General features: G+C 44.5%; 1 protein-coding gene and 1 pseudogene across 1 annotated transcript; one reads left to right on the top strand and one right to left on the bottom strand.

Moving 5' to 3' along the window:
* Positions 1–4: 4 nt before the first annotated feature.
* Positions 5–490, top strand: LOC128409160 (40S ribosomal protein S25-like; annotated as a pseudogene).
* Positions 491–3,478: 2,988 nt separating this feature from the next.
* Positions 3,479–15,146, bottom strand: LOC128409054 (E3 ubiquitin-protein ligase TRIM7-like). The gene is made up of 8 exons (XM_053379251.1): positions 14,660–15,146; positions 13,655–13,750; positions 11,296–11,526; positions 10,573–10,595; positions 9,573–9,691; positions 9,084–9,116; positions 7,162–7,194; positions 3,479–4,340 (listed from the first exon to the last, which is right to left on the bottom strand). Exons 1-8 carry the CDS (start codon positions 15,092–15,094, stop codon positions 3,841–3,843), a joined length of 1,470 nt encoding a protein of 489 aa, XP_053235226.1. The 5' UTR covers positions 15,095–15,146; the 3' UTR covers positions 3,479–3,840.
* Positions 15,147–15,432: the final 286 nt, after the last annotated feature.

Below are 15,432 nucleotides of genomic sequence, written 5' to 3'. Positions count from 1 at the left end.
GCTTTCTGGCCGGAAATCGCTGAGGGAGAAGCAGCGACCGTAGCTGCTCCGACTACACCATGCCGCCAAAGGACGATAAGAAGAAGAAGAAGGACGCGGGCAAGTCGGCCAAGAAGGACAAGGACCCCGTCAACAAGTCCGGTGGAAAAGCCAAGAAGGAGTGGTCCAAAGGGAAAGTACGTAAGAGATAAGTTGAACAACCTTGTTCTGTTTGACAAAGCTACTTACGACAAGCTGTGCAAGGAGGTGTCAAACTACAAACTCATCACACCTGCTGTGGTCTCTGAAAGGCTGAAGATTCGAGGCTCCTTGGCTAGAGGAGCTTCTCAGCAAAGGCCTAATCAAACTGGTGTCCAAGCACAGAGCCCAGGTCATCTACACCCGAAACACCAAGGGGGGTGATGCACCAGCTGCTGGGGAGGACGCATAAAGGGTTCTTGGGAGGTTTTTTAAGACTCTGTAAATGACTAAAATAAAATAATTTCAACTCCTGAAAAAAAAAAAAAATCCAAGGGTAGAGCTTTGTAGCAGTTGGAGCTGCCCTGGGCTCCCTGCTTGGTCATCTTTGTCAGCTGCTCAATTCCAGGGAATGGTCTGGTGGTGCTGGGCCTTCAGGTAAGGGCTGCATTTTATCCAGCGCTTGGCATCAATTAGTTTGAATAAATTGTAATTAATTTGTTCAAATTCTGGGCTCGTCCACACTTTCGCTTGTCTAATTGGTTTTCTGCTTGACCTGCAGTTTCTATCCACACATCCAAATAGTTTCTGGAAAACCTGCTCTTTATTTTTAAATAGGAGCAAATGTCAATCTGGAGAAAACCCACATTGCCATTTCTCCGATTGAGAGCTAAAGAGCAGTTTTCCCCAGGAGAAACCAGCAGGATAACAGGCAGTGTGGGTAAGGCCATGATCTCTGAACTGCAACTGAAAGTAGCCCCCAAAACTGAGGGTGAATTAATTTTGTCTTGAATTATTTCTAGTTTACCATCGAGTTCATTCTCTTCCATGTGTTTTTCACTCACTGGGACTTTTAAGTGTAAAGATCATAATTGTTTGGGGAAATAAAGTGCTTTATAAAATGCTTTGATCCGTGAAACTGTCACTGTTACGAGTGCCAAATAATAGAACTTCTGCACTTGGAAGAAATGAACATCTAAACTTTGGAACTCCCTTCCTGTTGATATCAGGTAGTGCCCTCTTTTTTTTGTTTCTGTTTAGGCAATTCTAACCTGACACGTAGAAATTGAAATTAGGCTACCGCTGGATTTAATTACCATTTGAATGTTTTTGAATTCCTGTTTTCATAAATATTTTCTTTAGTATTTTAATGTTTATATTTGGGGTGTGGGTGCATGTAAATGGATTAGTTTTGTTATAATCAATCAAGCAGTACATAAAGCTTGTAAAATCAAATGAATCATATGGACAATTCCCTTTCCCCTGTGTGTGTTTCGCTTTACTGTATATGTTTTATTGGGGCTGGATTCCACAAAGTAGGATACTTGTAGGGTTGCCATATTCCAAAGCGCAAAATCCGGGACACATTTGGGGCACCTTCCCCATCCTGCATCTCCATCGTTCACCCCCTTCCTGTTCGCCCCCCCTCCCCTCCCTTCCCTTTGCTGTCCTTGGCCTCCTACTCACGAAATGCTGCGTCTCTGGACAATGGGAGGCCAGAAGCCCGGGCAAGGCCTGGTGGCCAGTGGAAATGCCACCAGTCCTAGCGCGGCCAATAATAATAATAAAAGTAAAATAAACCCAAACCCAGACACTTCATGTAAACTGCAAAAATCTGCCCAGAGGGGCATGCTGGCCCCCCAACAGAGGACATGTCCTGGAAAACCCAGACATATGGCAACCCTCGGTACTGGAAGAGAGGCAGTGCCATGAGTCTCACTGGCATAACAGGACTTCAGCACCTCTTCTCCCCACTGAGAGAACCAACCCCCCCAGGGATGGTGAGGCGCATCTGTTTTGCAGGCTTTCCTTTGGCAGGCCAAATCCTCAGCTGCTGCAAAGTGCCCTGCCCTTGAGGGAGTCCAGAGAGCACCCTCCCCTCTGCCTTGAGGACATTATGGGGTGTGATGTGGGGTGAGGAAGAGATGGAAAACTTTCCTTGAACGGACTTCCCTCACTTAGGGTCCAATCCCAGTTATAGGTAATTGCACCTTTTCTCAGCAGCCTCCTCTACTCCAGCCCACATCATGCAGGAATGTCTTTTAAAATTTCAGATAAATCTCCCCCCCCCTTTGTTTCTTATCTTTGTTGCTTCTTTTTTTCTTTATAAATTTTCTATTTTATTTTTCTTTCTTTCCCCCCCCCCCCGTTATGAGATAGTACATAATGTTTGTATAGACATGAAAATCTTTTAATCAATAAAGAATTTTTTAAAAAATCATTTTTATTAAGTTTCCCATTTTAACAATCCAATCAAATCACATTGAATGTTCCAAATTATACAAATACATATCAAATAGTCCAAATATTTTGCCTAAATTATTAAAAAAAAATTGTTGGGATTTCCCATGTTTCAAGTTCCGGCGGGGGGTCTGTGTGTGCCTCTGATCATCTCATATCTCTGCTGCCATGAAGTCTTTCCAATAGTTCCTTTAAATCTTCCTGTTGTTAACCTCCCTTCTTTCATGGCCTCTGAGTTGTTTCCACAAGCAAGTTGAAATAAGCAATGATGTGTTTCTGTGTGAATTTTATGTGTACGACTCTCCGCTGTTGTTGCAGTACCTCCTCACGTGCTGGTACCTATTTATCTACTTGCACTTTGACATGCAAGTCAAAGTGCATGTCAAAGGTCGGTGGTCGGTGGTTCGAATCCCCGCGACGGGGTGAGCTCCCGTTGCTCAGTCCCTGCTCCTGCCAACCTAGCAGTTTGAAAGCACGTCAGAGTGCACGTAGATAAATAGGTACCGCTCTGGTGGGAAGGTAAATGGTGTTTCCGTGCACTGCTCTGGTTCACCAGAAGCAGCTTAGTCATGCTGGCCACATGACCCGGAAGCTGTATGCCGGCGCCCTCGGCCAATAAAGTAAGATGAGCGCCGCAACCCCAGAGTGAATGAGTGGCCCTGTGGCATGAGTGAATTGGCTCACACCAGAGCATGGAATAAAAAAAATGGAAGTGAAACCCCCCCTCCAAGTTACCACTCTTCTTCCTCCTTCCCTTGTGGCAGGAGGAAACGGAGACTAAGGCCAGGCAGAAGTGGAGGAGGCTGTGCTGCCTGCAGCAGCTCTGCCCAAGGCGGCTTTGCCCATGGCTGGGGCCGCTCTGCTTGAGGCCATGCTGGTGGCAGAGGAAAAGGTGGTGGCCAAAAGTATGGGAGGGGCAGCTGGTGAGCAAGTGGACGAGGGGGTGTGCAAGCGGGTGGGGAGAGCGATCATCGAGGGTGCAGCAGGGGGGTAGGGTGGCAGCAGAATTTTTTTTGAAGGGTATGGGAAGGTGGAAGAATGAAACTAGGATTGAAGGTGATGGAAGCTGAACCCTTTTGAGGAATATGTTATTTATTGGGAAAGTTAAAGTGTTACTGTCTCTTTAAAAAATAAGCTGCAGGGGGAATTCTGGGAAAAGGAAGAAAAACAAGACAAAGTCTTATTTTTGTTTGCTTTATTATTTATGCTGATTGTGACTGGAATGAATCCTCCCAAAGGACTCCTCAAAAGCTGCCAAAAGGGCTCCTGAGAAGCATATATATGTGTGTGTGTGTGTGTGTGTGTGTGTGTGTGTGTGTGTGTGTATGAACCACCCTGAGACCCCCAAGCATAGGGCGATATATAAATTCAATTACACATGTGTGTTGTGTGTGTCATTCTGGTGAGGCAGATTTAGTCTCCTCAGCAGATCTCAAGGTGGGTAGAAACTGTATCCACCCGAAAGAAAGGGAGAAGGGTCTCTCCAGAGAACCAGGCTCCTGAGAAAGTGTAGAGTTTGGTTCCAGAGTCAGCATTATAAAAAGACACACATCCGCCTTCATAGTCCAGAGTCACCCGGATCCTCTTGAGCTTCCCATTCAGGGACAGACAAAGGGGATTAAGGGAACTGCAGATCCTGTGCTGACCATTTTTCAATTGTACAGCCCAGATCCCTCCCTCGGGACTTAGGGGAGATCCATCCCTGCTCACTGACTTCACAGCGACCCCTACAACCCATCCTCTCCCATTTTCCACGTTGACTTCCCAGAAATGTTTGCCTGCTGTGAATCCCTCACGTCCTAACATAGGAGGACAGTAGTCGCTGTATCTTTCACGAGGTTTTTCTCCCAGTCTCACACTTTTCCGATCCTCAGACAGGATGTGCCTGGTATCAGCTGTGTCTGGATCCAGAGTGACATTTGCTGTTGAGGAGATGATGAGGGAAAGAGAAGAGAGGCAGAGTCAGCTGAGAGTTGGAGATGAATATCCTGATCCAACAAATGCCCAGACTAGATCCCCTCTCAAGTAATTGGGAGTTCTTTGCATTGCATTCTGGATTGGGACCCTCCTCTGCTTCTTCCAGACTTGCCCCACTGAACCAGGTTTCTGTTGTTTTTATATTCAATGTATTTATATTGTGCTCCTCCAGTTATTCCAGGTGAAATAATTTTTTTTAAGGCATATATATTTATATATATAAAATAAATGTTCATAAATGTACCAATCAAGCACGTACATAGATATATAAACCACAGAAATCCCACAGAAAAAGTCCTGAAACCATTTTGTCCCTTCCAAATTGACCTCAAACATTTCTCTGCAAGGTTGAAGGAAATTGGAAAAGCCTCCCCATTGTCTTCTCCTTCACAAATCCTGTCAGAAGGATATGTCTGTGTATGAATAGGGTGAGCCTGTGAACTGCCTCAGGAACTAAGTATTTATCATTACAAAAGACTGGCCAGGCTCCCCAGGTAATTCAATCAAGTGACCATCAACAGGTAACCTGCCAGACAGGAGATAAAAAACGCACTCAGATTTCTGTTGTAGACCGCCTTTTCTGTGATGTAGGTATGATGTATCTGGGGGTGGTCTTGGACTGTAGGGCGGGCAATTTAAAATATCTATGTAAGGGCAGGCACACCTTGGTTCTGGGTCCCTCTCCTTCTCCTGCGTGTGAAGGGGGCACCCTGTTGCAAAAGTTCAATAAAGAACAGGCTTACTAGCTGCTTTGCTTCTCAATATTCTCTGGTTGGCCTCTGTTATTTTCTCCGACCGATGGAGAACCTACAAAGGACTCTATAAGGGCTCTTGTGTCCCCCAAAAGGAGTAAGGGCAGGTTTTTGTTTATTACACAGGCATATAAATTATTATTATGAATTATTAATCATTATTATTCTTTTAAAAATCATGAAAAGTGTGATTTCCAGTATATTTGGGCATATGGAGGGTGTCAGCTGAGCTGGGGGTTAGGGCTGAGTTAGGAAATCCCTAACTCTGTGAGCCAGATAGAGAGGCTGAAAGAGTGTCTCTTTTCATGCGTTTTTTGCTCTTGCCTGCTTGTGATCCTAAAATTTTCTTATGCTGCTGGGCCCCACTTTTGCATGCAGACAAAGGGCTTCTTCACATCACAGTTTATGCTGTGTTTGTGGCTGCTTCTGACCCCATTTCATTTGCGTGGTCCAGGTGATACTACCCTCAAACAACATCACTTGGGGGCCATATTCAGGCCTCCATCATGTTACTGAATTGCACGCGTGTATTTCTAAAGAACAGCCACTGAAATTGTTTAGCTCGTTTCTGATGCTAGTCCTACACAGAGTAGACATGTTTAAATTAATAAACCCAAGTTGCTCATTTTCACTCTGTCTATACTTTACAGCAACATAAACGAGTTCTCTCCCTCAATTGTTTCTCCTTATTGCAATTGTGCTCTTCCACAACAGGAATATTTATTTTTTTAAAAGATAATTAATGGCTCCTCCTCCTCCTCCCTTTGCCGTCCTATTTCAGATTGCAGATTTCTCCCTGACCAGCTAATTGACAAACTCTGATGACCAGCTAATTGGCAGCATATGCAAAGCTAAGATAAGGCCTACATATTCATGTAATTTTGGAATGGGGTCTTTGTTTAATGCTTCTCTCTTGGATTTAATCTACTCAATAAGGCTAGTTGCCTGGGAAAAACAGGAGACAATAAAAATGTAGCCAAGTTACAGGCTGAGAGTGTCATAACTACAGTGGTACCTTAGGGTTAAGAACTTAATTTGTTCTGGAGGTCCGTTCTTAACCTGAAACTGTTCTTAACCTGAAGCACCACTTTAGCTAATGGGGTCTCCCGCTGCCACCACGCGATTTCTATTCTCATCCTGAAGTAAAGTTCTTAACCCGAGGTACTACTTCTGGGTTAGCAGAGTCTGTAACTTGAAGAGTCTGTAACCCGAGGTAGCACTGTAACTGAAGCCTCTGTGTTCAGAGGGAGTATCTCTCAAAGCAGGAAAAGAAGTATGTAAAAGTTGTATTTAGTAGCCAGCAGACTTCAAATATCTCCCTCCGTGATTTGTTTCCTAAAAGAAAACTGAATTAACCATTCTAAGGTTTTTGAGTCCTGATATCTGGAGGAGATTGTTAATGGAAGTTACAGTCATATCTCATGTTACGTCCGCTTCATGTTACATTCTTTCAGGTTACGTCCCGCGGTGACCCGGAAGTACTGGAAAGGGTTACTTCCGGGTTTTGCCGCTCGCGCATATGCACAAATTGATGTCACGCGCATGCGCAGAAGCGGCGAATCACAACCCGTGCATGTGCAGACGCGTCGCTGCGGGTTGCACTCTTTTCATGTTGTGAACAAGCCTCCGGAACAGATCCCATTCGCAACCAGAGGTACCACTGTATAACAAAAAATTATGGCTGAATCTCAGGTGAAGGGAGCCCGAAAGTGGCGGGAGCCATTGGCTTCCTGCCATGAATGTGGGATCCCTGGAGGCATCAGACAATCTCTAGGCAGGAACAGAATTCCTCCATCATTACTCTCACACTTGTGGGCAGTTCCTTTGTAAGTGGAGGCACTCTCCAAACACCCAGTTCTGCACTCTCAAGCCCACCACCCTCTATTTTACATATGAGGAACCCAAACAGCAAGACTAAAGCTATTGGTGGTTCCAAACTCTGCAGAACAGACTCCTTAATTCCAATGAAACACCAGACCCCTCCCGTGAAGGTGGGCCTCCAATGGAAATTTACCTTTCTGAAACTGTTGTCCAAATGACCAATTATCTGAGGAAGAAAAAGATATAAAGTTTAAGGGCTATACCTCACAAAACTGTAGTTACAAATAATCACTTCATAAAAAAGCATATGTTGTTTCTTCATTTCACATCAAAGATTAAGTCATAGAACAAGTAACTGGAAACAAAAAAGTTGTAGTCAGGTGAAATTAAAGTAACTAACAGGTAAAAATCAGACATTGTAAACCATACTAGACAACAACAGAATAAAGTCATTCCAAATCCACCAATGAAATGGGGATCCATAATGGAGGATTGGAGGGCCGGTATCAGTATTTGTAAAGGATCCAGAGGAGAGCTGGAGGCAGGTTCAAAGCTGCCCCAAGTAAACAGGTGGGGGAAAGCTATTGAAACCAGAATTGTTAAAAATGCTGACAGAGCAAATTTGCAGAGGAAGAATTGGCAGAGATTTGAAATCTAATTCCAAGGGTCTCGTGCAACAGGAAGTCCTGCCTCATTAAACTTCTAAAATTCTTTCAGAATGTCAACAAAATTTTTGGTAGAGGCTTCCTGGAAAAGTGTCCTTAGCTTCCCATGTGGGGCTGATCTAATAAGAATTGCAGGATTGTGTGATGGTTGAAGCACTATGCACGGCAGCTGTGGGTGGATGTCTGAGGAGACGGCTCAGGCCTTTGTTCCACTGCTGGACCAGCCTGGGCAAGACACTGTTGGCTATTGGCCCACTTGGGAAAGGCTGACTCCTCTTCCCAAGCACTGGGGCCTGCCGCCGGTGATCTGCCCCTGGCTGGTCTTCGGTCAGTCCAGGGAGATCAATAATAAGCGACACCTCCCTCTCGAGAGATGCACACTCCCTTTCCCCTTGCATCTCAGCAGAAGAAAGACGACAGTCTGAAAGTAGTCTGACTCATTCTACTTTATTCCCGGACTGTACACTGTAGACGAGCTAGTACAAAACATGTCTGCTCTCTCAGAAACCTCCGTACAACTCACTCACTCCTCCTTTGCAGCAACAACAGGAAGGTCTCAAGTTACACTTGGTACACAGCCCTGAGAATAGCGTTGAATATCCTGTCTCACGCTCAGTCACATCATAAGAACCACATGATGTAAACAATGAGCTGCTGGTTCGCAGCTGGTGAGAACTCATATCCCAACATCCTCCCCCATATGAGGCGAATCAACAGACACTGGGTGCTTGCTGATGCCCTTTTTAATGACCTTCAGGACATTGAAACCCAAGGAAAGACTGGGAACCTCCAAAAGGACCTCCAGATTGTGTAGATGGGAAACAAAACATAAGGAAGGTTCCATGTAAATGAAAACTGGATGTTAGGCTGACCCAGTGGGATTTCGTAAGGGGAAAAGTCAATGAAATACCATATTTTTTGCTCTATAAGACTCACTTTTTCCCTCCTAAAAAGTAAGGGGAAATGTGTGTGCGTCTTATGGAGTGAATGCAGGCTGCACAGCTATCCCAGAAGCCAGAACAGCAAGAGGGATTGCTGCTTTCACTGCGCAGCGATCCCTCTTGCTGTTCTGGCTTCCGAGATTCAGAATATTTTTTTTCTTGTTTTCCTCCTCCAAAAACTAGGTGTGTCTTGTGGTCTGGTGCGTCTTATAGAGCGAAAAATACGGTAGTTTATAGGTAGGAACCAAACTCCTAACTCATTGGTCCCAGAATGGCATGCAGGTTCTTCGCAGGGATGCCAGCACCCCCACAAAAATCTACCCCACACCTGTATCTTCAAACCCATCCTCTGGTCATTCATTGTACATATAAAGAAACTAAATGCTACTATAGACCCAGAGCTAAGCTACTGAATGTGCTTCCAAAGTCTGCAGAACTGAATGTTTAACCACAAAGAAATACCCGAACCCCACCCCTCCTGTGAATTGGGGTTCCTCATTGGAAATTACCTTGCTGAAGATGTTCTCTGAATGAAAGGGAGTCTAGGGAAGAAAAAAGATATGAAGTGTAAGTACTACATTCTTTCATTTCAAATATATGTTCTTGCCAAATAACACTTTATACTGCAGCATCTATCTAACCCGTGATCTTTTCTCTGCCATGGTTTCTTCCTAAAACGGGTGCAGCCAACCAGCTAAAAAGAGACAGATTGTCCTGATCTCTCTCCCCTCACCCTCCCTCCATGGCCTCTGCCCGAAAATGGCACCAAAGCACAAACGAGTAAAGAAGTGGGCAAACTTCAGCTGTTCTGACATCTAAATCAGGTGTGTGTGCAGCAAGATTTGACTATAATTCTTTGTGTTTGTCTAACTGAGTGTTCATATAACAAGCAGACAGATAACGGGACCTGTGTGTACAATATAATATGAGCCTGGTGTGCTCACTTTTTGACTTACATAATGCCCAGAATAAAGTCATTGTAGTCATTATTTTATTACCTTGGAATTTCTTCATGGCAGAATCCAGAAGTTGGTCTATATCACAGAATCTGGAGGTCTTTTTCTTCAGCTCTGGAGGGAAAGTTGGTGGATTCTCCAATTTCTGTCTTTTGTCATACCTGGTGAAAGGAAACAAAATATTAGTCCGGTCAATTCCACAATAAGAAAGCTGAGAGGAGGAAGAGAATGGTAGAGAGCCTAGAGGGACAGGCAGACACAAGAGGGGAGAGATACTTCCTCGCTATGGGGTCCAAAACAGCCAAACCCCAAGCCTCCAGAAGGTGACCAGGCCAGACAGAGAGGTAGCCTAAATCAAGAAGGAAGAAGCCTTGCCACTGCTGAGGTGCTTGTTCAGGAAGATGGTAGCCACCTATTCTGGCCCCTGCTGCCTGAGGCAACCAACGCCCTCTTTGTTCCATAGCTTAGTGCAAAATCCATATTTGCCTTTTGTGTGTGTGTGCGCACTCTTTTGTTGACCACCAGCATTACGCTTTCCAATATATAACTACCTCTGTCGTAAAGGTATATATGAAAGTGTTGAAAAGGTAATTTCAAAGCCTGGAAATATGAAAACCTTTCGACCTGCCATCAAAACGTTATTGTTATTATTAAGGGAAGTGCTCAGTGGCTCCATGCGGATGTTAAAAAGCAATGGGGACAAGATGGAACCCTGTGGGACACCCCTGGAATGCTCCCATGGCCCTGAAATATGCCCCCCATAGAAATTCTCTTTCAGATGTTTGAAACTATTGCAGAGTGAGTACGATGTGCAGGAGGCAGAGAAGAGCCTCCAGACCTGTTTGATAGCAGGGAGTTAGGTGCTGCTCTAAGCCTGATTCTTGGAGGGAGAATTGGGGCACAACAAGGTCAAAAAGGAGGGTGCAGTTTTTACTTGTGAAATGCTGTAGGTCTACAGTCTCTCCCACAGGAGGCAGATCTTACGTACTCTCCTCTTTAATCCCTCCCGGCATGCTAACAGAAATGAGCAGGATCCACTTACCTCTGCAAGGTGCTCCTCACATCCTAGAGGGGAAAAGAGAAGGGAAATCACTACACACCACAGGCCACGCTATGAAGACCCCTCAGACCTTCGAATGGAGGAACACTCCTGCCCTTTGATGTCAGTCTCATAGCACACACACCAAAGTTTTGGGTAGGGATGGCTGAATAGTCCAATTTTCGGCAGTTGGGTAAATTGTACACTTTGCTTGGCTGGAGAACTGCCTTAGAAAGTCCAGAGAACTGCAAATGCTGACAGGTGTTTGTAATTCAGTTTGCATATCGATTTATAAAGTGCAAATGAGGAATGATCCATCCCACGTCTATTGGATGCACAAGAGACTTGACTTGATGCTCCACCAACTGAGCCCCTTTATGTGCCTACTTCATGGGTAAGGAAACTAAGGCCTGGGGGCTGGATCCAGCCCAATAGCCTTCTCAATCCGGCCCACGGATGGTCCGGGAATCAGCGTGTTTTTACATGAGTAGAATGTGTGCTTTTATTTAAAATTCATCTCTGGGATATTTGTGGGGCATAGGAATTTGTTCATTTTTTTCTTTCAAAATATAGTCTGGCCCCCCACAGTGTCTGAGGGACAGTGGACCAGCCCCCTGCTGAAAAAGTTTGCTGACCCCTGGCCTGCTTCATCTATACAAGCAGCAAAGGTCTGCAGCCATCCTTCTCCTGACGTGGGGCCTTGTGCTCTTCCTGCCACTGTCTTACCTGCAGGAATTCACTCTCTGGCTGCTGGCGCTTCTCCTGCATCTCCTGGATGATCCTTTTCACATAGGAGAGTTCCTTGGAGAGCCTGGCCAGGTGCTCTTCCCTCTTCCTTGCAATCTCCTTCTCCACCTTTTCTATCTCATTCAGCAGACATTTTTCTTGTTCTTCGATAAACTGGTGCAGTTGTCTGAACTTCTCCGCTGTCTTCTGCCTCTCAGCTTCTGTTAATTTCTGCAAGGTGCGGGAAGAGAGAAGAAAAGCAGAGCCCTGAGTCTGGGATATGGGACCTCACGAAAACAAGACGTGAGTCTTCCACGGGGAGGGCACTTGGGACTTTTCATGGACACAAAATCAACTTCCTGCTGGTGAAGAAGTTCCCTTCAGGCATTAAAGGAAACATGGTGCTTTAGACTGGCATCTTAAACAAGTAGGAACAGGAAGAGGTCAAAGGTGGCATGTTCATCCCCAGCACTCCCCATTTACAGTGGTACCTCAGGTTACATATGCTTCAGGTTACAGACTCTGCTAACCCAGAAATAGTGCTTCAGGTTAAGAACTTTGCTTCAGGATGAGAACAGAAACTGTGCTCCGGTGGCATGGCAGCAGCAGGAGGCCCCATTAGCTAAAGTGGTGCTTCAGGTTAAGAATAGTTTCAGGTTAAGAACGGACCTCCGAAATGAATTAAGTACTTAACGCGAGGTACCACTGTACTTTAAAGCTCCAAGATGGCTTGAGTTTCCTAAAAATTAGTAATGTATCCATTTTTGTAGAGGGTCAGAGGGTTAGGTCAGCTGTCAGCTCAGAACTAGCAGGACAGATGGTAGAGAGGTAACTTCAGGAGGCAGAAAATGCCAGTACAGGCCTGGAAAGTGCCCAGCTTCTCCTGTACCAGTGAAAGAGAGCTCATGCTCATCTCAAATTGGTGAATTTGCCAAATAGCTCTTCCTGAAAAAAATATGCAGTGAAATACAGTAATCTTCTGAAATTCACACATGTCCAAATTTAGCCAGGTTACCCCAGCCAGGTAACATTTACAAGAATAAGGGTGAAGTATGAATACAGATGAATTTATCGTTCCAAAATAAATTTACTGATATGCATTGATTAAGTTCGTAAAGTTAAGAATAAACATTGTAAGATTGTTCATGGGCTTAAAGTAACTAATATATATAACAGAGTGTTAAGTTATAAAAAAAAAAAGAACAAAGGATGTCGAGCTGTGGTGGAGGGAAGTCACAATAGTAGAAACAAGGAAAGCAGATATGTATACACATGTTCAGTAATGAAATAGATATAAGCGTCTCCACCCCCATTGTTCTACCCGGACACTGAGGTCCAGCACCGAGGGCCTTCTGGCGGTTCCCTCACTGCGAGAAGCCAAGTTACAGGGAACCAGGCAGAGGGCCTTCTCGGTAGTGGCGCCCTCCCTGTGGAACGCCCTCCCACCAGATGTCAAAGAGAACAACAACTACCAGACTTTTAGAAGACATCTGAAGGCAGCCCTGTTTAGGGAAGCTGTTAATGTTTGATGTATCACAGTATTTTAATATTCTTTTGGAAGCCACCCAGAGTGGCTGGGGAAACCCAGCCAGATGGGCGGGGTATAAATAATAAATTATTATTATTATTATTTATTATTATTATAACATAAAATGTACTGTTAAAAATGAAAACTTACAATTGAATGTAATATTTCATACTTTATATTCTGCATATTCTAAAATAAAGCATTAAGTACTAAAAATGTTATAAGAATTCTAATGTCTCAAATATAGAATAAATATTCATAAATGCATACATATCTAAATATATAAACCATGTGTCTGAAATAGTACAGGAGAGCAATCCTGAAGCCATTTTGACTCTCCCAATGACCTCAAATATTCCTCTGCCCTAAGGGAGGCAAATGGAGAAAGCCTTCCCATTGTCTTTTCGCTTATAAATCCTGTCTTAAGAGCATATTTGTATATGAATAGGGTGAGCCCACGACCTGGATTCAGGAGCTAAAGTATTAACCATCACAAAAGAATGGCCAGGCTGCCCAGGTAACGCAAACTGCGACCATTATCAGGTATCCTGACAGACAGGATTTCTGCTGTAGACCGCCTCCTATGATGTATGTATGATTTTGGGGTGGTCTTTGGCTAAGGGGGTTGGGCAATGTCAAAAGTCTTTAAAGGTTCCTGCACACTTTTGTTCAGGGTCTCTCCGTCCTTGGAAGGAGGGGAGGGAACTCTCTTGCAAAAAATAAATAAAATATCTGCCTTGCTTTCCACTGGATCCTGCCTCTATCCATTCTCTGACCGATCAAAAGCCAAACCCCAATTTTTACATCACTAGTAACAACAGTGACACTTACAAGGAGGTCCTCACATTCCTTTTTCACGTCTTCTTGATAGGCCAGAATTCTTTCTCTCTCTCTCCTCAGAATCTCCAGGCGTCTACACATCAGTCCCTAAAAACAAACAAACCCAAAAGCTCAGGTTTGACTCAGAGAAGCAGAAGTGTTGATTATTTATTTTATTTATCACACTGATATACCACCGTTATCTTCCAAAAATCTCAAGGCGGTATCCATGGTTCTTTTCCTCCCCATTTTATCCGAACAACCCTGTTGTGGCTAAGAGATGGTGACTGGTCCAAGGTCACCTAGAGAGCTGCATGGCTAAGTGGGGATTCGAACCCTGTCCTCCCAGGCCAGGCGTAGGCAAACTCGGTCCTCCACATGTTTGGGGGACTACAATTCCCATCATCCCTGACCACTGGTCCTCTTAGCTAGGGATCGTGGGAGTTGTAGTCCCAAGACATCTGGAGGACCAAATTTGCCTATGCCTGTCCCAGGCTCTAGTCTAACACTCTAACCATTATGCCACACAGTTAAGCTGACTTCTTGGTGGCCTTGCTATTAGCTCTTTATCACATAAAGTGCACTGGAACATTCTAGAATTTTTTCCAATTTAATTCATTTTATTGAGAATAAATAAGCAATGGTTAATGATTTTTTTTTAATTTGATATATTATTATAGGAATGGTGTAGAAACTTGCATAAAATCAGTATTTATTGGGGGGATGTGTATCATGTCCACCCATGTTTTTATAAACAAAAACAACGTTACAAAACACAGGAGCAGTGCGCAAGATGTATTTTCCAACTAAGCAGAGAGAAGGTAATGTAGAAAAATAAAAGCAGCAAAACACATATCGAAAGCCAAATTTTGGAATTTGGTGGCGGGGGGAGGAAGTTTTGTATACCTGAATTTGACACAAAATTGAAGTCCCTCCATCCCATGTAATCTAAGAGTTACAGAAAAGCTCCCAAGAAGAATAAAAAAAACACCCCCAAAATCGAGAATGATTTCTTACCTTGTACTCCTTGGAAGCCTCTTTCAGAGGAATCGTCTCGTGACATACGTGCTCTTTGGATCTGTCGCACACAAGACAAATGGGGGCTCCGTCCTCCTTGCAGAAGAGTTTCAGGGGCTCCTGGTGCTTCTCACAAACCTTTTCTTTTCCTCCTTCCTCCTTCCCCTCTTGAAGACTGAGCTTCTTGGCTATTTCTACCACGTTTTGCAACGGCCAGTTTGGGATGAGGCGCCTTTCCTGAACCGTTTCTCTGCAGTGAGGGCAGAAAGCCTCTGCCTCCGATTCCCCCCAGCACTGGATCACGCAGGACCGGCAGAAGTTGTGCCCACATTCTGGGATCATCACCGGATCCTTGAAATAGTCCAGGCAGATGGAGCAAGTGGCTTCATCGCAAAGACTCTGCACGGGACCCCCTCCTACAGCAGGAGCAGCCATGGCTCCCTCGCGCCAAAAAGAAAGCAAACTTCCACTTTCTCCGTTTTCAGCCAATGGGCGTTTCCCTTCCTGCAGGATCTCGGTGCTGATGGGACTTTTTTAAAAAGAAGAAGCAGACGCGCCTCTGCAGCTGCTTAATGTTTTCTCAAATAGCCTTGATTGCTTCATCATTGCGGTGATTGCTTCTCTCTCCCTCCCCCCCTTCATTAGAACTATATAGACACATAGATTTAAACATATCGTTGTGTTGGAAAATAAAACCCCAAGGTGGTTGTCACCAATGGAAGCCAAGGCTCAGTAAAAGCTCAATATGGAGGCCAAATGGCCGAAATATTGGG

Source organism: Podarcis raffonei, chromosome 2 (genome assembly GCF_027172205.1).
Source record: "Podarcis raffonei isolate rPodRaf1 chromosome 2, rPodRaf1.pri, whole genome shotgun sequence".
NCBI classification, from domain to species: domain Eukaryota; kingdom Metazoa; phylum Chordata; class Lepidosauria; order Squamata; family Lacertidae; genus Podarcis; species Podarcis raffonei.
Note: the sequence above shows the minus strand (reverse complement) of the source record. Positions and strands in the feature narration are given on the sequence as shown.